This window comes from Rhinatrema bivittatum, chromosome 5 (assembly GCF_901001135.1).
Source record: "Rhinatrema bivittatum chromosome 5, aRhiBiv1.1, whole genome shotgun sequence".
NCBI classification, from domain to species: domain Eukaryota; kingdom Metazoa; phylum Chordata; class Amphibia; order Gymnophiona; family Rhinatrematidae; genus Rhinatrema; species Rhinatrema bivittatum.
This window is the reverse complement of record NC_042619.1, coordinates 20,046,721-20,073,004: the sequence shown is the minus strand read 5'-3', so window position 1 is coordinate 20,073,004 and position 26,284 is coordinate 20,046,721. Positions and strand designations below refer to the sequence as shown.

Here is a 26,284-nt window from a genome sequence, read left to right as displayed (position 1 = left end):
GGGGTAGGGTTATCTACGTGCATGTTGAAATCACCTAGAATGATAGCTGGCGAGTCAAAGTTGATGAGGGAAGAGGTTAATTCGATCAGGGGTGAAGCATCTGATTCCAGGAGTCCTGGGGGAGCATATACGAGAAGGATTTGGAGCTTGTCTGAGGTGAAAAAGCCGAATTCAAGTTTTGAATTGGAATTGGATTGCTGTAGAGAGAATCTGAGGTCCTTTTTAGTTGCTAAAAGAATACCTCCTCCCTTTTTTTTATGACGAGGTAGCGAGAAGAAGTCGTAAGCCTCTGTAGGTAATTGATTAATTATTGCTGTGTCTGATGGTTTTAACCACGTTTCAGTGATTGCACATATCTCCGGTTTCACGTCAATGAGGTAGTCGTTTAAGATTACAGACTTTTTCATTAGAGATTGTGCATTGAAAAGGCTTAAAGAGAAAAGGGTGAGGCCTAGCAGTTGCGTGGTAGGAGTGATCAAGATTGAAGAGAGGGATTTAAGGTTGTGTTGTTGGGCATGACGGAAAGAAATTCTTTTAGTTGGTGTATTATATTGGAGAATTGGAATAGTGAAAAAAGGGGCCATTTGTAAGAACTATGTTGCGAGGTTAGAAGGATAATGAGGGGGGCTATGTGAAAGTTGGAGGCTTGTCTGTGCAGGTTTGTTGAATGCTAGAGGCTTGCAGGAGAGGCTGTATGAGTGCTAGAAGCTTGCAGGCGAGGTTGGATGAATGCTGGAAGCTTGCAGATGAGACTGGATGAATGCTGGAAGCTTGCAGATGAGACTGGATGAATGCTGGAAGCTTGCAGGAGAGGCTGGGTGAATGCTGGAAGCTTGCAGGTGAGGCTGGGTGAATGCTGGAAAAGTGCAGGTGGGAAGGGAGATGGATCGAGGTCCGGGTGCGTGGGTGGAGAGGTTGTATGTATGTAGGTTGTATGTGAGGAGGGTGCTTTTGCAAGCCTTCCCCCGGCGGGGCTCGGCGCCGATCGCGCAGGCTGTAGCAGCAAGCCGCAGCAGCGTTCGAGGGGAAATGGCGCCGGTCTTCCTCTGATTTAAAGCCCCTCTGGGCTGGCTCTTATTGGAGGCTGGCTTCGGCGGGCTGGGCTTCCGATCGCGGCGAATTTTGGCGCGGAGAAGAGCTGGTAAAGTCTCTGTGGGTACTTATCTCGGTACTGCTCGGGGAGAGCAAGGGGCGAACCGAAGGGGCGAAACAAAGGGGCAGGCCCCTTTGTCGCGCTCCTTCGTGCGCGCGACGCCAAGGAGAGTGGCGGTTTAAATACCCCGCTGGTCTGTCGCGCCTCTGACGTCACCGCCGCGACGTTTTCGTGGGCGTTCCGGTGTTTGTAATGGCGGCTCCGGGCGAGGGCTCGCGGCTCGGGTCGAGGCCGGCAAGAAGCGAGGGCACGCGGCCCTGGTCGAGGCCGAGGAGATCGGATGTTTGCGGCCCTCCAGGTAAGAGAGCTGCTGCAGAGAAGGGCCGGCGATCGGCGCAGGAGCCCGAGCGGGGCGAGCGGAACAAGAGGCCTTACCCCGACGGGCTTCAGCGCCGATCGTGCAGGCCAAGTTCACCGCTGGACCCCGGAGGAAGCAAAGGCAATGTGCAGAAGGAGCTAAGGTCCAGATTACAGGTGGCATGGTGATGTTTGCTTCCAAATCTGAAAACAGTTGTCAACTAAAAGATTAGGTGAGGAGAGATGCTTTACAGAAGGGTAAGAAAAAGCAGAATTTATAGCTACAGGGGAACTGCTTGGAAATGGGGGAGAACCTTGTTAGATCCCTTTATTTGTATTTGAAAGTATTTTTTTTCCCAGCAGTTTCCTCCTGCTCCTTTGGATGTTTTCCCCTATTTTATAACCTTTCCCAAATCACTTAACCTATTAATTACAGTGAAAGTCCTAAGCTGGTTGCCATGCACCATGGATCCTTCCAGACCCCAGCAATCGTGGGCCCTAAGTCTTACCATTAGGTGTCACACTGTGGTGCGATGAATAGGGGCTGTGTGAATGCTGCCGCCACAGCATCCCTAGTTCTGCTAAGCTCAGGAAGCGAGCCCAAGAATCAAACCCAAGCTTTGTATGGTAGTGCACAGCACTGCTACCAAGCCATCGGGTCAACTCGTATTTGATCATTTTAATTTCAAATGTCTTACATTCTTATCTAGCTTTGAAATTTCCTTTTAGTATGCTAATCCTAAAATCATTGATGTAGTGTTCTGGCCAGCAAATATAATCCTTCAGATGAGAGTTACCCTCTCTGTGATGTTCTTTTACAACTATGAAAGTTTATACTTTAACTTTTGACCCATTTCACCAAGATAGTATCCTTCTTCACCATTTCCTGAACTGGATAATATATATCACATTAAAAGAAGAGCATGGATAGGATCTATTTATGCTGAATGCCTTCCCCCGAAGTGTAGGATCATGTTGGCACAGTTTGCTGTGTGGTCTACTTCAGGGTTTCATGCCATTTTTAATTTTTTTTTTTTTTTTTTTTTAGTTTGAAGCTTGCTTCTCACCAGTTTTGAATCCAGAGTAAGTAATAGTTGCCAGAAAACTACAATTGGAGGAGCAGGGAATTCATTAATTAACTCAGATGAAGCCAAATAAGGCTTCATTTAATAAGTCATTTTCCTGCTCTTATAGGCTCCCTGGGAAACATAAAATACCAGAGAAGCAGTTAGAAATGGCTGGATTCGCCGCGAATCGGGACGGCTGCCTGCGCCTGAGGCTCCTGCATAGCTTCCCTCCCTTATCAACATTTCTGATACCAAAAAACTTTAAAAGCATGACTCCTGAAGACTTCCGGTGATGACGTCACCAGCAAGGAAGCCGGGCGATTGAGCTCCGCGGCTTCACCTCCGTTTTTCCCCCTCTAGCCCCCGAAAAACGCGGCGATTTTGTTCCGGTTCACTGGGGGAGGATGCCGGGGGTTCCCTGTGGCCCGCGGTTTTGTTCCTGCTGGTGTCTGTGAAAAGCTGGAGGCGGAGGTGCCCGCGGCAGGCTGCCTTCTCAGCCTGTCAAAATGGCGGCTGCCACGAGACCCCGCTCACAGATCTTGTTCCCCCTGCAGCCCCAATCCTGTGCCCAGGTGGCTGTGCTGTGAAGAGGCACAGTTTGTGAGGCTTACCCGCCGAAAATCGCCGGTGTCAGGGAGCTGCGGGCCCGACATGAAGTGAAGACCCAGCGGCAGCATGGCCAAGATGGCGCCCGGCAGAGTGAGTTACTTAATGAATTGAATCCTGCATGCCGCACAGTGTTTGCTGCAACTCAACGTCTGGGTTTTTTTCTCCTCTCCTGCACCCTGATCTCATGTGAAGGGGAGGATCACGTGACATCTTGAGGGGCTGTACTCCCCCGTCGCGGAGCTCGGGCCCTCGCTCCCTGACTCATCCCCCTGCTTCTGCAACCTCGTTGGCCCTTGGGAGACAGGCGCCTGCCTGGCCGAACCTCCTCTCCGTCGTCTACGCCTCAGATGGCGACTCGAGCCGGGAAAAAAGAGAAAGAAAAAGATAAGGATAAGGAGCGGGCCCATGCGCCCGAGCCTAACCCGGAAGTGGGAGTGGAGTCGACTGAGAGCGGTATGCCCGCCAACAGCACCGCGGCCGAGCTAACAGCGGCAGTCCTCGCGGCGATAACGCCGGAGCTGAAGAAAATCTCCAAACAGCTACAAGAAATAACCACCGGCATGGGGGCGTTTGACCGCCGGTTCGCTGAAATGGAAACACGGGTGTCTGCAAATCAAGATGGCTTCCACGCGGCGCAGGCGGATGTGGCACACTTAAAAGCTGCACTGGAAAAGCAGGCCCTACGGATAGAGGACCTGGAAAATCGGTCCAGGCGTGCTAATATACGGTTAGTGGGGCTACCGGAGAGTTTGCAGGAGGCTCAGCTGCCTAGTTTTTTGGAAGAGTGGCTGCCGCAGGCCTTGAAACTTACTGGATTGCCGGGCCCTCTCCGCATGGAGCGAGCGCATCGCCTGGGCCCTAAAAGAGAAGGCCAGACGAAACCCAGAGTAATCATAGCCAAAATTCTTAATTTTTCACATAAGGCGGCGATCATCAGAGCCTTTCAGAGGGGGACTAAGCCTAGTTATGAAAATCAACCGGTTCTAATCTTTCAGGATTTCTCTTATGTGGTGTCCCAACAACGCAAGCTTTTGGCGCCATTTTGTACACAGCTTTACCAGCGGGGTATCCGTGCCGTGCTGGTTTATCCGGGAAAGATGAGAGTGCAAACTGCAGAAGGAGTCCGTTGGTTTACTGAGGTGGAGGCAGCACGGCGCTATTTGCAGGCATTGCCCTCGCAGGGTGTCCCCACCACCTGACTTTGCTGGGTGTGGTATTCACTTTGAATTTGGAGGGGTCGATTCTCCGGCGAGGGACTCAGTTTTGTTGGACTCCCTTCGCCTCTCCCCTGAAGACTTGGGGGGTGTTTCAGTCACTCATATGGAATGGACTATACCGTGTGTACTGTCATGGTGATTTGGCTTACTTTGTGCCTTGCTGCTCGGGCCATAGAACCCGGCGGCAGGGGACAAACTAACAGGGATCGCGGAAGCACTCTCGTTGTGTGCATTCCCACTGGGTGTTTCATTTGTGGTTTGGCTGGTTGCCTATATTACGGTTCAACATGTATTCTACTGTTAAGCTTTGTTTACTGTGGGATGGGGGGGGAAGGGGGACTGAGCTTAGTTCACTGTGAGCTCCACTCACTGTCCTCGGATGGTGAGTTCCAGGGGGTTCGGTCAGAGGGGTTGGGGGGGGGGAGGGTTTGGGAAGGGGAGGGGATGGGGGATTGGGGGAGGGGGGAGGGCTGGGGACCAGAGACCTGTTTTGGGTTCACGGGGGACCCTGTATTTTTCTCCAGGCACTTCAGTTTTTTGTCTCAGGGGGAAGGGGCTCAGCTGGGAGGTCCCTATCCCCATGCATTTGGCATTGTAATCTGTTTCATGCATTTCATTAACTTCGACCCTCCATGAGCAGTAACACATTTCGCTATTATTCCTGGAATGTAGGGGGTATCAACTCCCCTATGAAACGCACCAAGATTTTGCAGGCTTTGCAGCGGAGAGGGGCCGCGGTAGCCTTCCTACAGGAAACCCACTTACTGGACGCAGAGCATGCTAAGCTGCGGCAGCGCTGGGTGGGTTCAGTGCACTATGCCTCCGCTAGTTCCAAATCGGCGGGAGTGGCCATTTTAATTCGGAAGTCCTTTCCTTTTAAGGTCCTCAAGGAACTTAAAGATCCAAAGGGCAGATACATTATTCTGGTGGGAGAGTTTAACCACGCTTCCATAATACTATGTAACCTTTATGCCCCTAATGTGTATCGGGCTTCTTTTTACCAGGAGCTCTGTGCTCTCTTACTGCCACACATTGAGGATTTGATTATTGTGGGCGGGGATTTTAACGCCATCAGAGACCCCACTCTTGACAAGTCCTCAGCGACCCACACTCCTAGCCCTCCTAGTCAGGGGATTTCACTGTTTGAGAAAACATTGCATCTGACGGATGTGTGGCGCACATTACATCCTCAAGAAAGGGAATTTACTCACATTTCTAGGGCCCATGCCACGCACTCAAGACTGGATTATTTTTTGGTAAGCACACATGGTTTCTCTACGGTGGGAGGGGCAGGGATAGAGGACATTGTGATCTCTGATCATGCGCAGATCTGGATTGAATTCACTAATCCCTTGGCAAAGCATGCTACCAAAGTCTGGAGGTACCCCTTCTTTTTAGCGGGTGATGTCGCTTTTCAAACCTATTTGAAGGATTGTTGGGATGCTTTTGCCATATCTAATGTGCAGCATAGAAATGACCCTGTTCTCTTTTGGCAAACTGCCAAGGCTGTCCTCCGAGGGGACATAATATCGTATGTCTCCCATAGGAAAAAAGTTATAGATAAACGAATCCTTACTTTGAGTGCCCAATTACATAAAGCTAGGAGGACTTTGCTACAGGGTAATACCACGGTTAATAGGGAACACTATCTCTTGTTGCAAACGACTATTAATTCACTCCTTCATCAACGGACAAAAAAAAGCCTGTTGTTTTATCAATATAAATTGTTTCAGTTTGGGCAGAAGTCGGGGAAGCTGATGTCCAGATTGGTACAGTCAGCTAGAGGGACGAGATACATCCCGGCCATAAAAAACCATTGGCAGCAGATAGTGACGGAGGAAGGGGCCATTAGGTCGGTTTTTCAGACATACTACTCTGGATTATACCGGTCCGAGGGATGGGATGAGTCCCAATGGGAGGCATTTTGTGACAGGATCCAGTTGCCTTGTCTAACGGTGGCGCAAAGTCGGTGTTTAAATGAACCCATATCCGAGGATGAGGTTCGTCGGGTTATACAGCAGATGAGCAAATTGAAAGCACCAGGACCCGATGGGTTCAGCTCAGAATTTTATAAAGCTATGGCAGATTCGGTTGCCCCTATCCTTCCCCAGGTTTTTCATTCCTTAATCGACAGGGGAGCCTTCCCATCAGGGGGGAATCTGGCGCATGTTACCCTTATCCCGAAACCGGGTAAAGACCCTCTGTTACCAGAGTCTTATAGACCTATCTCCCTATTAAATGTGGATCATAAAATTTTGGCCAAAATATTGGCAGACCGCCTGGGGCATTTTTTGCCCTCTTTGATACAGCCGGGGCAAGTAGGCTTTGTTAAACAGAGATATGCCCTACGGAATGTTCGACAGGTGGTTACGGCCATGGCACTTTGTCAGAGAATAAATGATCCCTATTTGGTGGCGAGCTTAGACGCTGAAAAGGCGTTCGATAGGGTGGAATGGGGATATTTGTTTCAGCTGTTGCGACAGGTGGGGATTGGGGGATTTTTTTTACAAGCGATCCAGCTCTTGTATAGACTCCCGCAGGCCTGTCTATGGGTTAATGGGGGTTTGACGGACCTGTTTATGGTGGAGCGTGGCACACGCCAGGGCTGCCCGTTGTCCCCCCTCCTCTTTGTTTTAAGCTTGGAACCCTTTTTACTAGCCATCCAGTCCACTGCTTCCATACGGGGCATTCTTTTCCAGGAGGGGCAGACTCGTGAAATATTCAAGTATGCCGCATTTGCTGACGATATTTTGCTTTTTCTTACTTCCCCCGTCTCGGTCCCTGTCTACCTTACTAGATTTGTTCCAACAATACGCTACCTTTTCGGGGATGCGTATTAATTGGAATAAGTCGGAGGCCTTGGCTTTCCCCGCCTCCCTTCGGGAGCGCTGGGACGGTGTATTTCCTCTGCACTGGGCTGGAGACTCTCTCACGTACTTGGGGATCATTCTCACCGCAGACATCCATCAAATGTATCGTAATAATGTGTCCCGCTTACTAAAAGCCACTCAAGACAAATTAACGGCATGGCATGATTTGCCGCTCTCTCTGGGGGGAAGGATCAACTTGTTCAAAATGGTGGTCTTACCCAAATGGCTATATGTTATGCAAAACTTTCCCCTGCTCCTGCTGGCCAGGGATCTGGCCCGGGTGGACAAATTATTGCGCCGGTTTATTTGGCATGGGAAAAAGGCCAGATTGCCATTGCGCCAGTTACAACACCCTTGGCGTTGGGGGGGTATGGGTCTCCCCAATTTGTTGCAATATGGGATGGCAGCTAACTCTCGTTTGATTAGGGGTTGGTTATTGGGGAAGTCCCCTTTTTTAAATATCACTGCTGAGGCCACGTTTACAAGACCGATCGCTTTGAATTACATTCTTATGACTCCTTATACCAGGCTTCCACCAACGTTGGTGACTCACCCGTTGGTACAGCCTGTGCGGAAAACGTGGAGGCTTATCACTAACCTTTTAGGGCTTCCAAAACATTGCACGTGCTTTACCCCCATTAGGGGGAATTTGGACTTTACCCCAGGGTCTACCACTTCTTACTTTAGGATTTGGGAGCAGAAAGGGGTAATATACTTGGGACACGCTTTAGATGACACTGGGCAGCTGCTATCTTTTACCAGAATGTGTGAACTGTATGGGCTGCCTAAGCAGCATTTTTTTGGATATGTGCAATTGGGACATTATCTGCCAAGCCTGGGTCCTCCAGCTCAACATATGACAGTGTTTAAAGCTTTGAATGGTTTTTTTCAATTTGATCATACTAAAGAGCCCTCTATGTCCAGTTACTACAGGCAGCTGATCAGACACTCACAGAAGGAGGCTGGTGTCATTCCTGTTGATCGTTGGAACCGCGAGGGTATATTTTTGATGACCTCCCGTATTTACTTGCATAGTTTACGAAATGTTCTTCAAATTACTGGGAACATGTATTTTCGGGAGATGCATCTTAAATTTTTAAGCCGGGCGTATTTGGCACCACAATTGGCTTATAAGGCGGGTGTTATTAGCACAGCTCAGTGTCAGCGCTGTCGGGTGGGGCTGGGGACCTTGGCGCATGTTTTCTGGGGATGTCCCTCAATGGTGAACTATTGGCGGCGCATTGCTTTGTATTTGGGAGGGCTGGTTGGGGTTCAGTTACCAATGTCTCCTTACCTCTGGTTACTGCATTGCGTAACTCGCTTCCTGGTGGCGGAGTCTGGCCCCCGGATATTGCTTCAAAAGGCGGGTCTAGTGGGGAAGAAGATCATTCTACTGCACTGGTGTGACCCGGACCCGCCGACATTTTGGTTGTGGAGGATTCACTTTCATAGACTGATGCAGTTGGAGGCGATTCATGCTCGGACTTCACCCAAGCGACGGAAAATTTTCTTGCACACGTGGGAACCATATTTGCAATCTTTGCCTCATAGGGCTCGCAGCTTGGCCCTGAATGATTAACTGTGCTTTAGTGGAATTGTCTGGACGGTATCTGCATGGGTTTCTGGTCTTCGTGGGGGGTTTGGGGGAAGGGGGCGGTGTTTGAGTAGGGCAGGGGGAGGGGGTGGGAGAACAGTAGGGATTGGGTGGGTTATCCCTGAAAAGAGTGTTCCAGTTTTCATGGCAATTTAATGTGCATATCTGGTGTACCTATATTGGTTTTATTCTTTCCTGTTGCATTGTGATTTGTGTGTACAATCGCTCAATAAAAAAGCAAATGTTGCTTACCTGATGTAACAGGTGTTCTCACAGGACAGCAGGATGTTAGTCCTCACAAATGGGTGACATCGAGGATGGAGCCCACCACGGAAAACTTCTGTCAAAGTTTAAACAGAACTTTGACTGGCCCCTACTGGGCATGCCCAGCAAGGCACTGACCCTGCAGCCAGCAGGGGTCTCCCTTCAGTCTGATTATCAAGCTACAGGCAGTGCCTAGAAAGGAAAAATAAAACGAACCCAACACCGCGGGGAGGCGGGCGGGTTTCGTGAGGACTAACATCCTGCTGTCCTGTGAGAACACCTGTTACATCAGGTAAGCAACATTTGCTTTCTCACAGGACAAGCAGGATGGTTGTCCTCACAAATGGGTGAGTACCGAGCTGAGGATGTCCCGACTTGCACCAAATGTACCCAACGGTGTGCAGCAGGCACAACAACTGAGGAGAAATTTGGGAAAGGGCATCCGCACCCTACCGGGTAGGTGGAAGGGTGTTGGTACATCAGGTTGGAAAAAGGTTACGCAAGACAGACTGGCCGAAGATGGAGTCCTGTCTTCCAGCCTTGTCCAAACAATAGTGGGCTGCAAAGGTATGGAGAGAACTCCAGGTTGCAGCTTTGCAGATGTCAGGAAGCGGCACCGATCGAAGGTGTGCCACTGACGTCGCCATGGCCCTCACAGAGTGTGCTTTAACACGGTCTTGAAAAGGAATGCCAGCTTGCTCATAGCAAAAAGAAATGCAGTCCGCCAACCAGGAGGAAAGAGCCTGCTTACCCACAGGTTGTCCTAACTTGTTAGGATGGAAAGAGACGAATAATTGAGTGCTCTTCCTGTGAGAAACTGTACGGTCTAGGTAAAAAGCTAGAGCCCGTTTACAGTCTAGGGTATGCAGGGTCTGCTCTCCAGAGTTGGAGTGGGGCCTGGGAAAAAAGATAGGTAGTACGATAGATTGATTGATATGAAACTCCGAAACTACCTTAGGTAAAAATTTAGGGTGAGTGCGGAGTACCGCCCGGTCCTGCAGGAGCTTAGTGTAAGGCGGATAGGTAACTAGGGCCTGCAATTCACTAACCCTGCGAGCTGAAGTAACAGCCAAAAGGAATAACACTTTCCAAGTGAGATATTTCAAGTCACAGGAGTGCAGAGGTTCGAAAGGAGGTTTCATTAGACGACCAAGAACCAGGTTAAGGTCCCAGGATGGGGCCGGAGGACGCAAGGGTGGCTTTAGATGGAGTAAGCCCTTAAGAAAGCGTGTTACTAGGGGTTGTACTGAAATAGGATTACCCCCAATACCCTTATGGAAGGCGGCTACCGCACTGACATGCATTCTGATAGAAGAGATTTTAAGACCTGATTCAGAGAGATGCCATAAATAGTCCAAGAATTTGGAGATTGGACAGGAAAGGGGATCAAGGGACTGAGAAGTGCACCATGATGTGTACCTTTTCCATTTGTATGAGTAAGACTTTCTTGTGGAAGGCTTTCGTGAAGCTATCAGGACCCGAGAAACGGAATCTGAAAGGTTAAATGGTTGAAGGATTAACCTTTCAACATCCATGCCGTCAGGGACAAGGCTTGGAGGTTGGGATGGAGGAGGCATCCGTCGTTTTGAGTGAGCAGATGCGGGTCCTTTCCTAGAGGAACGTGCCTGCGGATGGAGAGATCCTGGAGTATTGGAAACCATACTTGGCGTGGCCAGTAAGGTGCTATCAGGATCATGGTTCCTCCGTCCTGGCGTAGCTTCACGAGAGTCTTTGACACAAGAGGGAGTGGAGGGAATGCATAGAGCAGACCGGTTGTCCACTTGAGGGAGAATGCATCTCTCGGCCGAGAGTGCTGGCTCCGAATGAGAGAGCAGTAATCGTCCACTTTGTGGTTCTGAGGGGACGCAAAGAGGTCTATGCGGGGAGAACCCCACTTGTGAAACAGAGAGGTCGCTACCAGAGGATCGAGTGACCACTCGTGTGGTTGGAAGACACGGCTCAGCTGGTCTGCCAATACATTGTCTACTCCCGGCAGGTAAGTGGCCCTGAGGTACATGGAGTGGGAGAGGGCTTCCGCCCAGATCTGCGCAGCTTCCTGACACAGAAGGAAGGAGCCTGTGCCTCCCTGCTTGTTTATGTACCACATGGCCACTTGGTTGTCCGTCTGGATTAAGATTATCTGATGAAATAGATGATCTTTGAAAGTTTGGAGCGCATAGCGGATTGCTCGAAGTTCCAGGAAATTGATCTGGTGTTCGGCTTCCTCTTTGGACCATAACCCTTGGGTTTGAAAGTCGTCCACATGGGCTCCCCAACCGATGTGAGAAGCGTCGGTGGTTAGGATTACTTGCGGATCCGGTGGAAGAAAAGGTAAGCCCTGAAGGAGATTGACCTGAGTCGTCCACCAGGTTAAGGATAGGCGCAGCGCTTGTGTGACTGTGACTATGGAGGACAGAGGCTGAAAAGCTTGAATCCATTGATGTCGTAGAGTCCATTGTGTTACTCTCATGGCTAGTCGGGTCATGGGAGTGACTTGAACCGAGGATGCCATGTGTCCTAGGAGAATGAGGAACTGGCGAGCCGTGGCAGTGTTCTGAGACTGGAGCTGGCGAGCCAGGGATATTAGGGTGTGGACCCTCTGAAGAGGAAGGTAAGCCTTTGCCTGTAAGGTGTCCAAGTCTGCCCCAATGAAGGATAAGGTTTGAGATGGGACTAAGCAAGATTTGTCGTAATTGACAAGAAACCCTAAGGAAAGGAGTGTTTGAATTGTCAATTTTAGGGAGGATTGAGCTATCTGTTGGGTGGAGGCCCTGATTAGCCAATCGTCCAGGTAGGGGTAGACGTGGACACCTTTCTTCCTTAGGAATGCTGCTACCACTACGAGACATTTGGTAAAGACTCGTGGGGCAGAAGCCAGACCGAAAGGTAGGACACGGTATTGATAATGGTCGTGGCCTACTAGAAACCGCAGATATTTGCGATGGGATTGTGTGATCGCAATGTGGGTATAAGCGTCCTTGAGGTCGAGAGAGCACAGCCAATCCCCTCTTTGTAGCAGAGGGAGCAGCGCGCCTAGGGTTACCATTTTGAACTTCTCTTTTTGAAGGTATTTGTTGAGGGCTCGAAGGTCCAAAATGGGACGTAGTCCCCCTGATTTCTTTGGTATTAGGAAGTATCTGGAATAGAATCCCTTGCCTCGTTGAGAGGGAGGAACGGGTTCTATAGCATTTGATTGCAGAAGAAGAGATACTTCCTGTTGTAATTGAGCCAAATGGGTGGATAGACTCCACGCTTGAAGAGGCGGGGAGTCTGCCGGAAGAGTTATGAAGTTGAGGTGGTAACCCTGTGCGATAATTGTTAGCACCCACTGATCTGAGGTGATCTGCAACCAAGGTTGTAGAAAATGGTACAGTCGACCTCCTACAGGAATGTCTGGAAGAGGGGTTTGGCATGTGTTCCCTACAGGGGAGTCAAAGGCCAGCCGCAGGCCCAGGAGGAGGGGCTACAGTAGGCCTTTGTTTCCTAGGCTGACGCGGCTGAGGCCTAGTAGAGGATCGAGCTGGACGAGGCCTGGCCGATGGAGGGTAGTAACGGCGTGGCCGAAAGAACGACTTCTTAGAGTCCTTCTTAAGTGGTTGTTTGGAGGAAACCTCAGACGGAACAGAAGAAAGTTGTTTTAACGTCTCGTGGTGATCTTTTAATTCAGCTACAATTTGCTGAATTTGTTCTCCAAACAAATTGTCCCCTAAGCAGGGTAAATCCGCTAAACGATCCTGGACCTCTGGGCGAAGGTTGGATGATTTTAACCAAGCCCAACGTCTGGCCGAAATGGCAGTAGCTGAAACCTTTGTGGAGGCATCAAAGATGTCATAAGCCGTTCTGATCTCGTGCTTCCCTGCTTCAAACCCTTTGTTAAGAAGGGTCTGAAGCTGTGGCTGGTATTGGTCAGGTAATGTGTCAGCAAAATCTTGCATCTGTTTAAGGATGGCTCTGTTATATTGCGTCATGTAGAGTTGATATGAGGCTATGCGAGAAATCAGCATAGCTCCATGGTACACTTTCCGTCCCACACTGTCCAGGAATTTATTGTCCTTGACCGGCGGAGTGGAGGAGTGTGGCTTTAGACGCTTGGCCTTTCTTTGTGCGGACTCAACCACAACAGAGCGATGATCCAGTTGAGGCTTTTGAAAGCCTGGTGCTGACTGGACGAGATATGTGGAGTCAGCCTTCTTGTTAACTGGTGATACAGATGAAGGAGATTCCCAGTTTTTCTTTAAGAGATCGAGAAACACCTGGTGAATGGGGATGGAAGCGATGATTTTTGGAGCATCCAAAAATTGAAGCAGTTCCATCATCTGGTGTCTGTCATCGGTCTCAGATTGCAGCTGAAAAGGTACAATTTCGGACATCTCCTTTACAAAATTAATAAAGGAGAGATCCTCTGGAGGAGATCTTTTTCTACTCTCTGTAGGAGAAGGCGGTGATGGTAAATCTGTGTCAGAAGATGTATCATCACCCCAGGTATCATAGGGATCACTTGGGGGCTGAAGCCCCGATGGACCTGGTTGAGGATCCGAAGGCATCGAAGGAAACCTTGGAGGAACAGGTGGTACAATCGGTACTGGAAACGGCATCGAGGATTTCGGTGCTGCCGATGGAGTCGGTGCCTGTCTTGGAACCGATGGAGCCAAAGGATAAATCGGTGGAGATATACGAGAAGGCACCGATGGGACCACCCCGGAAGGGGGAATCAGGAACGGTGTTTCTCCCGCCGATGAAAATCCAGTCGGAGACGATGGCGCTGTCGGTGCTACTGGAATCATCGATGGAAGGGCATGTACAAGTGCCTCCATACGTTGTAGTAGCGGTGCCAGCGCTTCCACCAAAGGTTCGGTGGTCGGTTCCTTCCTCGGTGGCGGAGTCGGTGCCGGGGTCGATGCCGGTGGCGGTGCCGGAATCGGTGCCGGAGACGGTGCCAATGGAGGTTGGAATCTTTGCATCGCTTTCTCGATGGCCTCCTGGACCAGCAGGTCCAGTTCAGCCCGGAGACCAGGGGTAACAATACCCGGCTCGACGGGAGAAGGAGGCTGAGGCAGAGCCGGAGGGACCACCGTAACCGGTGGGATCACGGCTCCCACACCCCGAGAGGGTGAGGGTTTCCTCGATGCCTGCGAACGAGACGTGGACGGTGCCAAGTCTGATCGAGGCCTCTTAGTCGGTGGTTCGGCCTGTTCAGAGGTCGATGACTGTGGATCCTCGACAGGCCGAGACTTGTGCCGTCGATGGCGATGCTTGTCCTTCCGGTCTCCTCGCCCATCCGGGGAAGGGACAGGAGTCGACGGCCGAGAAGTCATCGATGGTGGACGGTCACTGGAGGGTTGACGATGGTGGTGCAATTTTGACGGTGCCGGTTCCGATGACGTCGATGCTATCGATGGCGTTGGGGTGGGTGCATGGAAGAGGAGCCCCATCTTCTCCATCCTGGCCTTGCGACCCTTAGGTGTCATTAGGGCACATGTGGTGCAAGTCAGGACATCATGCTCACTACCCAAACACAAAACACAAACCCTATGGGGGTCTGTGATTGACATAGTCCGGGTACAATCCGGACATCGACGGAACCCCGTTGCCATGGCTTAAGGCCAAATTTAGTCGCGGGCTCGGTAAGTGCCAACAGGCCTCGAGGGCCAAATTCGACGGTAGTCGAGGAAAAAGGCAAAAAACTTACCGGTTTCCGCGAAGGTGACAAAAATTTGTCGAAGGGAGACCCCTGAGGGGCAAATTTTCTTCGGAAAGAAAAGTACCGAATTCCTGTCAGGAACGTGGTAAGGGAGCTCCTTTCACCGCGTGGCAACTGCTGCGCGGAAAAAAGAAGACTGAAGGGAGACCCCTGCTGGCTGCAGGGTCAGTGCCTTGCTGGGCATGCCCAGTAGGGGCCAGTCAAAGTTCTGTTTAAACTTTGACAGAAGTTTTCCGTGGTGGGCTCCATCCTCGATGTCACCCATTTGTGAGGACAACCATCCTGCTTGTCCTGTGAGAATATATTGAACAATAAAAGCATGACTCCTGCCGCAGTAACGGATCAAGGTAAAACAACACTAGGGCAAATTATTGTACAAACAGGTTCTCTAATATTCAATTAACCCAACACCCAATGAGAACCCCAAAAATCATCAAATCCCACAATCTATATATGGACTTGAAAAATGTTTATTAAGAATAAAACATCCTAACACACACATATCTCTATCTAGCCAACCATTCACCCTCATTCACGCATTAAAAAATCACAATGTAAATAACATGGGCATAATTGTAGACAGTATCGCACACATCAATGCTCAAAATGGTTTTACAATCTGATCTGTCACTTTAAAATATATTGCACTCAATTTTAAGTATATTGCACTCAATTTTAAGTATATTGCACTCAATTTTAAGTATATTGCACTCTCGATATCTCCTGTCGCAATTCAAAGGTACTTCAATACTGCATCCTTTTCCGTCATCCACTGCCACAATGTTATTTACTCAAGATCAATCCCCGGTCAAATCTCGATCCCAACGAAGATCTCCGTTTCACCCGTCTAGCGGGCTTCCTCAGGGGAAACTTTTCACCACCAGACAAAACGTAGTCTTACAACATTTCATTTTCATCAATCCTCATAGCCATTCATCAACTGGTCACGAAACTTCAACCACCGGAAGTATCGATCTACTTCCTTCCTGGAAGTTGATCGATACTTCCGGTGGTTGCAGCGCATTGGAAGGCTGTAGACCCACCGGGTTTATCTCAGCTGTACACTAAATTGAATTATATATGCTATATGGAAAAGCTCATAGCCATTAGGCATGGCTCGGTAGCTAAGTTTATTAGAATCTGGTCTCCCTTAAGCCGGTACCTTGACCAGGTTCAGCGGAGCTCAGGGAGAACCTATACAGGCGAGGGAAGCCTAGCCGGAGAGCCCTGGCACCCACACGGGCCCCATTCTTTGCGCTTCTTGGAGCTGATTATCATTGGTCTGGGAAAGCTTTGGGGGCCCAAGAGAGGATTATTCTGTACTGCATATCCATGATTAAGTATATATTTTGAGAAGGGATTGGGGGAGGGGTGGGGAAATAAAGGGAAGAATAAATAAGAAAAAAGGTGGGGAAGGGGAGGGCACAGTTTGAGAAGGAGGTGGATTTTAGCTTGCCTTCAGATGCCCAGTTACATTTTATGCTTAATGTTTAATGCCTAGACGTTAGGCCATTCCTTTGTCTGTCTAGCCATGTTATTGTTCAATGTTTTAACTACAAGTTGTCTGTGCTTTTCTCAATAAACAATAAATTAAAAAAAAAAAAGAAATGGTTGGAAGAGGGCAAGCCAAGGGCTACCATAATGGTAACTCCTAGAACAAAGGGCTCTATGGGAGACAGTGTTTCCAGGTTAAATTTACTATGGGAGTAAACTGTTAAGCTGATGTCTTTTTGTTTTGTTTCGGCAGGCTCAGACTTTACATATACTTTACATAAACAGACAATTTAAGGTAAAAATAAACAACAAAGAATCTCATCCGGTCCCATCCAACCAGGGGGTCCCTCAAGGTTCCTCACTCTCCCCAACCCTTTTCAACATTTACCTATTACCTCTCTGTCGACTACTTTCTAAATTAAATCTAACCCATTATCTTTACGCGGATGACATCCAAATACTCATCCCAATCACAGAATCTCTTCACAAAACCCTTAGTCATTGGAACAATTGCTTGCAACAAATCAATCATCTTCTTGCTAGCCTTCACCTTATTCTTAACAACAGTAAAACCGAGATCCTTATCATCAATCAAGATTCTAACAACATGTTGCTAAACCCAGCTAACTCACTCACTACATCCATTCCTTTATTAAATCACTCACCGCAAGTTCGAGACCTAGGTGTCATTCTAGACGATCAGCTTAACCTTAAAAAATTTATAAGCACCACCACTAAAGACTGTTTCTACAAGCTTCAAGTCCTGAGAAAGCTGAAACCTCTTCTTCATTTCAACGATTTCCGGTTGGTTCTTCAAGCCATTATACTATCAAAAATTGATTATTGCAATTCACTTCTCTTCGGCCTCCCAATCTCATACTTCAAACCCCTCCAATTGTTACAAAACTCTGCAGCTAGAGTCCTTACAAATACGAATAAAAGAGATCACATTACCCCCATTCTCAAACTCCTCCATTGGCTTCCAATTAAGCAAAGGATTCTTTTTAAAGTGCTCACAGTAATTCATAAATCAATTCACAATATAGCCCCACTTCACTTAAGCACCCAACTTCGTCTTCACTCTTCATCTAGACCCATCAGAGGAGCATATAAAGGCACTCTCCATGTTCCTTCAACAAAATCTTTGCTTCAGAAACGTAACATATCTTCTGCTGGCCCCATTCAATGGAACGCGCTCCCGCCAGACATCCGTCTAGAGATCTGCCACTCTACATTCAAAAAGAAACTTAAAACTTGGCTCTTTAAACAAGCTTTTACAGAACCATAAACACTTCCACTTCAGCCAGTAAGAGTCTTGCTGCAGGTCTCATGTAACTATTCTGATGTGCTTTTTTGTTTTTGTTTATACTGCTAAATGAGTCGTTTGAGCCTATATGCTTATATTACAATGTTAATTTTGAATCTAGTTACCCTTTTCCAAGTTCCATAACCTTGTTCTTTGTAATGCCTCTTGGCAAAAATTTATGTTTCTGTTTCAATGTAAACCGATGTGATCTGTATTCCATACAGGAACACCGGTATATAAAAATCTAAAAATAAATAAAAATAAATACTGCCGGAACCTTTTTTACATATGTCAGCCACTACAGAAGATGATGTTAAACCTACCTGTATGTGTGGATGAACAGACACCAGAAAGAAAATAAAAAGACTGCAAGTTGTGTGCTGTACAGTTGTTTATGGCCTACCATGCCAAGTTATTGAGAATGACTTGTCACTTTCAGTAAAGCTTAGCATGGCTAAAGATAATTGTCTCAGGACTGAGAGGATAAGGGGCTTGAAATTCATATTTCATGCTCTCTAGAAGGTGGCATTAGATGGAATGTTCTCAGTCTCTGGGTGTGATGACCTCTTGCATTGATCTTTGGTTTTTTCTCCAACAGTTGATCATGCAGTATAATCTCAATAAAGGTTTCTGATCTTTCCATAAAACAGATGCAGCGGAGTTACTGAGAGATGAAACGTCTAACAATATCAAGCTGAGTGAACCTAGCTAAAGCAAGATATATGGAAGAAAGGTGGCCTTTTCCCCTTGTAAATATGTTGGTTTAAGGTAGATGGGAGACAAAACAAATACTTAGGTACCTAGAACTCCCATTAGATCATTCAATGTCACTTTTTTTTTCTTTGGGGGCTTGCAGCTTATGGTCTTAACTGAACAAGGATGCCTTCATTCACAGCTATCCAGGGTTTCCCCTGCCTATCCAGCCCAGTCACTACACCAACAATCCTCTGGCATTAGTAGCATGGGATCTATTTAAGGTGCTTATGACTTGGATTGGCCACTGTTGGAGACAAGATATTGGGCTTGATGGTTCCTTGGTCTAACCCACTATGGTTTTTCTTAGGTTCTTATGACCATAGTTCACTCCAAAACCCAGAATAAGTACAACCAGCCAGGAAGCTTTACTGTTGGCAATGAATAGAAATTCCTCCCTCCTAGGGACTTTGAAGCATCCCCAACTTCGACCAACCTGAGGTTCAGGCGCTAGGTGTCTTGGAATCACAACCACATCTTCCACATGGCAGCATTTTAGGCCATAAGGTCAATCAGTCAGTCAAAATGTTTACAGATTCTTTAAAAAAAGAAATGAAAACTTTAAAGCATGGCATGCAACTCATACCTCCACCTGAAATCTTGCTAGAAGCTACCCGAGTGATTTCTGTTGCTAGGGAAAACTGCCCTGCTGAATTCTTCGAGGATGCCACAGGAAAGCGATACTCTACAAAATATGTCCTAAGAACACAATACGATGTAAATTAAAAATCACAAATCATAAATATTAAATATTATATAATGGTCTCTTCTACATTATACACTGCATAAGATACAAATTAGGAACCCAAGTTCAGCCACTCTGATGTGTCAGTGACCCAACACAGATCTTGATGGATTACAGTTTGACTGAAAGTACCTACTAAATGAATCCCAAATGGCACAGCAAACTCAAGGAAGGCTATGCCAAAAGTGTTCCGTATGATTGCATCAGTGTCTTCGCAGATGCTGGATAATAATGTAGTGAAGGGGGTGTAGAGGTTATCACACTACCCAATGGGAGGTATCTTATAGGGATTATTGTTTCTATTAAACTGAGGAGTCATTTTAGCTCTCATTATCTATTGCCTTTCCTGGGAAAGTTGGCTGGGACTCAGAGGTGGAACTCCTGGATTTTGGGAGTCTTCTTTGTGTCCAAGAGAATCCTGAGAATGAGAGGTGGTTAGTACTGAAGGGGAGTCACTCCCATGCTCCACTCTCTTCAGTGAAGATTACCTTGTTTATTCTAACAAATGGATATTATTGAATGAATACAGGCTATAATTTAAAAAAAATAAAATAAATTAAGGCCGGAGCATGAGGAAGGACTGTCAGGCTAATGAACCTACTCAGAGTGGCTTTTTAAAGAAGCATCAGCAGAAGGTCATCTGTAAGTATTCAGGAGAATTTTCCAGATCCATCTTCTGGAACACAGGTCTGCACACCATAGAGCACACAGGGAAAGTCTTAGGGGTGGGTGCGAAGAAGTCTGCACACTGCACTGTTTAGAAGCTTCACGTGAGCTGCATACTGTATTTTAGCTTCCTGGAGGTAAGATGTTATGATTTTTCTATTGGGAACTTCCTGGAGGCACCTCGAGTTGGTGGTTGAGGACACCAACACCAACTCCATCCCTTCCATAGGTGAGGTCACTGAAGTCAAATGCTACCTCCATAAAGAGGAGGGCCCACAGGTAGGCCAATGCCTGGCAGGCCATACCACGGGTAAGCCTCTTCAAGCGTACCTGCTGAAATACTTGCTATGGGGCAGAGGAGCTAATTGACAATAACGTTTCTTCTTTTAGTGGTTTGCCAATGAATGATCAAACACCCTACAGCACTATACTCAAAATCCTAGTACTAATCTTTGAGCTCTCAAGAGCTTGCACCATTGTACCCCAAAAATCAATTCACCCTAATCACACCCTCCCACCCACTGCACTCAGTATCCCAAATTCATCTACCCACAACCAAAACCTTAACTTTCTAATCTAGACCACCAGAACATAAACCTTCAAAAATGTACCCTATGCTTATTCTATATGTCTATCATCTCTATTATACCCACATCTGCCTCGAATCAATTGCTGATGAATCTCTATACCTATTGCAAAACTCTATACATAAACTTTCAATTAGGTCTATTGCTCCTATTGCATCTATACTTCTCCTGGAAATCAATTACTGATGAATTGCTATATGTAATTTAAATTCAATCACTGATTAACTTTTTACCTATTGAATACCTGAACAAGGTCCCCTCCAAAGGAGTGACTAAGTGTGTGCAAATTTTTTTCATGAGTAATAAGTTTTTTACATCAACAATTTTTGAGTGCCAGTATTAGCACTGCATTTCTGTATACAGCACAAAGAAAATAAGCATGCGGACGACCATGTAAAACCTGTGAGCAACGCTCCGAAATATATGAGCTCATGTGCTCAGCTTAGAGAGAAATATGGACCTGTTCAATGTAACACACTTTGAACTTTCAGCTGAAAGAGAGCAAGATAAAACAAACAATAATGATAATGAAGAACTGATGGTTAGTTTGGATGGTTGGTACAGTGAGGTCATGGGGATAGCAGAGTTGCTTACCTGTAACAGGTGTTCTCCCAGGACAGCAGGATGTAGTCCTCACATGTGGGTGACGTACCTGGACGGAGCCCTATCACAGAAAACGTTTCTATCAAAGTTTCTAGAACTTTTGACTGGCACACTGAGCATGCCCAACATACCATAATCCCTTTGGCCACAGGGGTCTCCTTTCAGTCTTGTTTGTAGCAAAAGGTGCGAGCGAAAAAATAAAATAAAACATTTCAGACCCAACTCCGTGGGGTGGCGGGTGGGTTTTGTGAGGACTACATCCTGCTGTCCTGGGAGAACACCTGTTACAGGTAAGCAACTCTGCTTTCTCCCAGGACAAGCAGGATGGTAGTCCTCACATGTGGGTGATTAGCAAGCTATAGGCTGACTCATATTTGTTTGGACCAACACGTACAACTTGTGCAACAGGCACAGCAACTGGTATATTGTTGGGAAAAATGAGGCAGCCTGAAAATCACAGCAGATGGATGTGGAAGGAATTGGGATTATACTGGAAATAAGTTCTTCAAGACTGACTGGCCAAAGGCAGAGTCTTGACGTCCTTCCTTGTCCAGACAGTAATGTGCTGCAAATGTGTGGAGAGCTCCATGTTGCAGCTTTACAAATCTCGGCAATCGGTACTGAATGTTGCCATGGCTCTTACTGAGTGAGCCTTCACTCGTCCCTGGAGAGGAAGGCCTGCTTTCTCATAGCAGAATTCGATACAGACTGCTAGCCAATTGAAGAGAGTTTGTTTGCCCATTGCAACTCCTGGTTTGTTTTTGTCGAAAGAAATAAAGAGTTGGGTGGATTTCCTATGGACTGCAGTGCGGTCTAGGTAAAATGCAAGTGCACGTTTACAGTCCAAGGTGTGTAGAACCCTCTTGCCTTGGTGAGAATGAGGCCTTGGGAAAAATGTGGGCAAGACTATAGACTGATTCAAGTGGAAGACAGTAACCATCTTGGGAAGGAATTTAGGGTGAGTACAGAGGACCACTCGATCATGAAGGAATCTTGTATAGGGTGAGTATGTGACAAGTGCTTGTAACTCACTAACCCTTCGAGCAGATGTAATGGCTACTAGGAAGAGAACTTTCCAAGTAAGAAATTTAACATTGCAGGAGTGCAAAGGCTCACATGGGGAGTGCATGAGCCTTGTAAGTACCAAATTCAGGTACTGGTGGCTGTAGAGGGGGCTTGAGTTGTAGTAGGCCCCTCATAAACCTACTCACAATGGGTTGCGCTGTTACCGGGGCATCCCCAACTCCCTTGTGGTACACTGAGATGGCACTTAGGTGTACCCTCACCGAAGACGTCTGGAGACCAGAGTCTGAAAGGTGCCAGAGTTAGTCTAATAGAGACAGAGTGGGGCAGTAAAAGGGGTCGATACCTTTTCTGTGCACCATATAGTAAATCTATTCCACTTAGAACGATAAGATTTATGTGGAAGGCTTTCGTGAGGCTACAAGCACTTGAGAAACATCAGTTAAAAGATTGAGCGGTTGCAGGATCAAGCTTTCAACATCCAGGCTGTGAGTGATAGGGTCTGAAGGTTCAGATGGTGTAACATGCCTTGGTTCTGAGTTATGAGTGGATGCTGTGCCCAGGCGAATGGGTAGATGTGAATCGGTTATTTACGCTTTCAGATAATAGAAAGACTAGGAGGCACTCCATGAAGTTAGCATGTGGCACATTTAAAACTAATCAGAGAAAGTTCTTTTTCACTCAATGCACAATTAAACTCTGGAATTTGTTGCCAGAGGATGTGGTTAGTGCAGTTAGTATAGCTGTGTTTAAAAAAGGTTTGGATAAGTTCTTGGAGGAGAAGTCCATTACCTGCTATTAATTAAGTTGACTTAGAAATTAGCCATTGCTATTACTAGCAACGGTAACATGGAATAGACTTAGTTTTTGGGTACTTGCCAGGTTCTTATGGCCTGGATTGGCCACTGTTGGAAACAGGATGCTGGGCTTGATGGACCCTTGGTCTGATCCAGTATGGAATGTTCTTATGTTCTTAACTGATGGTTACTTGAATCTGGGATGAAAGCGGTTGACTGGCTTGGAGCCACTGAGATTTCAAAGTCCATTGAGTTATTCTCATGGCCAGCCTGGCCATAGGAGTGACGTGGACCGTGGAAGCCATGTGGCCCAGCAACGCTAGGAATTGATGGGCTAAGGCTGTTACTTTTGTGAGCAAAGACGAGGCTAGCGTGGACAGTGTGACTGCCAGTCGTTGGGCAGGAAGGCCTTTGCAATTGTGGTGTCCAAATCTGCTTCGATGAAAGTAAGGAAGTGAGATGGAGTCAGGTGGGATTTTTGGTAGATGATGAGAAATCCCAAAGAGTGTAGCAGATTGATAGTGAGCTTGAGAGCGTCAAGAGCTCCTTGCTTGGTTTGGCTCTTGATGAGCTAGTCGTCCAGGTAAGGAAAGACGTGTATGCTTTTCTTGCTTAGATGGGCAGCAGCCACTGCTAGGCACTTTGTAAAATCATGGAGTGCCAAGACAAGACCAGGTACTTAAAGTGTTGATGTTGTGATGATGTAGGAATATTGGAATGTGAGCATAAGCATCTTGAAGATCCAGAGAACACAGCCAATCTCCTTTTTGCAGAAGGGGAAGCATGGTGTCCAAGGACACCATCCTGAATTTTTCTTTTCATAGAAATTTGTTGAGATTGCGGAGGTCTAAGATTGGGCGGAGGCCGCCTGATTTCTTTGAAATGAGAAAATAGTGGGAGTAGAACCCTCTGCCCTGCTGTGCCCGGGGAACAGGTGTCACACTTCTGACTCTAGAAGACTTGTGTGATCTTTTTGCATCCACAGTGGATTGGGTGGTGAATCTGGGGGTACCATGAGGACGTTTAGATGGTATCCCTGAGTTATGATGGATATAAACCATTGGTCTGTGGTAATGTTAAGCCAGTTGGTTATGAAGTGGTGAATTTGACCTCCTACTGGCAAATCTGGATCTGGATTTGTGGAGCAGCTGCTGTTCTCTGGATAGGTCTCAAAATCCAGAAGCTTGGCCTAATTGCAGTGGTGGCTGAGGTCTGGATGTTTTGGGCTGTCGAGGATGTGCTCTCTGAGACAGCCTGGTTGGCTCATACAAGATGTAGGTGAGTAGTATCTGCGTGGGTGATAAAATGGTTTTCTAGGACCCCTTCTGGTGGATCTTCTTGCAGAGGAAGGGACCTCGGCAGTAACTGTGGATAATTGCTGCAGGGTCTCATTATGGTCTTTTTTTTCTATTGAATTTTCAAAATACAATTACAAGAATATCTCTTGTGGTTTGTAATAGCAGAAAAACAGATTACATTTATCCAAATAATATAACACTTTAAAGGTAATCTAATACATCAATTTCTGTACTAAACAGAAGAGAAAATAAGTGAAACCTCATTATCATGAGTGATTAAATACTTCAGTTAAACTAATTCTATAAGAAATAATGCAATTAATACCCCTTTATCTACTTCATAACCAGTGTTGAATTTGCAAGAAGACTCTTAAGATGATCTGGGTCTGTAAACAGAAAAAATTTCCCTTCATATTTAATGACACATCTACAAGGGTATTTGAGTAGGAAAACCCAACCCCTATCTAATACTCCTTACCAAATCAGGGAATATCCATATTCTCTGCCCGTAAAACAATTTCTGTCTATTACGGAAAAAGAATTTCATAACATTATCCTTATCTGTAATAAACGCAAATTGAATCAAGAGTATTCCTCTATTCTTTACTTCAAAGTCCTCATGGGACTTTTGAAAGAAATAAAAAATATTTATGGAATTTTCATCAGGGATCTTTTGTCTAAACTTTCTTCTCCCTTGACTTCCTGAGCTATCTAGGTTTGCTCTTGTTCCCCTTTCCGTATTCCAACATAAAAAGCTCTTACGATTACAGGTAAACACTGTTCTGGAATGTTAAGAGTTTGTATGATATAGCTTTTAAATAATTCCATAGGACTCAATTGTTTTATAATTTGGAAATTAATAACTCTTAAATTCAAGGTTCTTATTGAATTTTCTAAGTTTTCAAATTTTCTCTGAAATTCTCCCTCTATTTTAACTTGATGATTTTATATTTTTTCAATTTGTATAATACGTTTATCTAATCCATCAATTTCTTTTTGTTGATCTTCTAGTTTTTCAGTATTTTTCTTTAAAGAGTTATTAGTTTCCATTACAGCATCAGTTAAATTTGCAATTGCAACATCTAATTTAGCAATATAATTCCACAAAGTTTCCAATGTGATATTTACTGGTTTCAACACCACTGTTGTAGAAGGTTTTAATACTACTTCGATATCCTGCTTTTTTTCCTTGAGGAAATTTTCTGATTTAAGAGTACTTTCTTGTTTAGGATTTGGGAATGAACTTCCCAAATCTTCCAATTCAAATGTTCCATTGGGGTCTTGACCCTCTAACTCTATTACTTTTGATCTTTGATTTTCTTTGATATCTTCTCTGTTATCTCCAATATACTTAAGACTTCTTGCTGTTTACCTGGCCATTCTGAGGAGGGAACCCCTTCTTTTCCAGATGGTGAAGGTATTACTGGCGCCCCTGGGTTCAATGAGGTGTTGAAAGGGGACTGGAGGTCCGTGCCTTCATCCTCTGAGGATCCCAGAATGGGAATCAGGACTTTCAGAGACTTTGTGGGTTGCTTTGGCATCGGTGGCCCGGGCTGTGTCAGGAGGGCACCGATGAGTGCGTCCAGTCTGGTTAGCAATGGTGTAAATATCAATGGCTCTGGTGTCGGTGCCGGTATGGGGGCCGGCCTCGATGGCTGTAAGTCTCGGAGAGCATCGAGCACTGCCTGGCGGATGAAACCATCCAGTTCCTCCCTGAAAGTTGGTGTAGATATCGAGCTACAGGGGGAGGCAGGCTAAGTGCTACTGGCACCTCCACAGGGACTTGTGGGGGCTCAGTACCCGGCACCGATATCGGTGGGGATCGCCTTGGATTTTCGGGTGGAGAGGGTGTTATAGGCTCCTCTACCCGTGTTCTCTTCGCAAGCAGCTCGATAGCCATCGAGGCCCATGTGGTGTCAGTGCCGGCACCGGGAGCAGACTCGCATCTGTGCTTCCCTCAGTGCTCGGTCCGGTCTTTCTCCAGCAACAAGGAAGATGATACAGATGCCTTAGACGGAGTCGGTGACTGACTGTCACCACTGCCCTGGTGCTCCCAGTGAAGTTTGATGACTAATTTCTTCGATGCTCCTGCCAGTGACAATTGGGTGGACGTCGATGGAGTTAGCTTGATTTTAAACAGAGTCTCCATCTTGTCGAGGCAAGCCCGCTTACCCTTCGGAGTCATCTGGGCACAACTTGGGAAGTGAGAAACGTTGTGTGATGAGCCGAGGCACAGCACA

At 46.7% G+C, this 26,284-nt stretch overlaps 1 protein-coding gene across 2 annotated transcripts in view; it reads right to left on the bottom strand.

Annotated features, from left to right (window-relative positions):
- The window catches only part of C2CD3 (C2 domain containing 3 centriole elongation regulator), a 429,817-nt gene that overhangs the window by 285,031 nt on the left and 118,502 nt on the right, over positions 1–26,284 (bottom strand). For both annotated transcript variants that reach the window (XM_029602105.1, XM_029602106.1), the window contains exon 11: positions 18,912–19,024. In XM_029602105.1, coding sequence (XP_029457965.1) covers positions 18,912–19,024 — 113 coding nt within the window. The remainder of the gene's footprint in view (positions 1–18,911; positions 19,025–26,284) is intronic.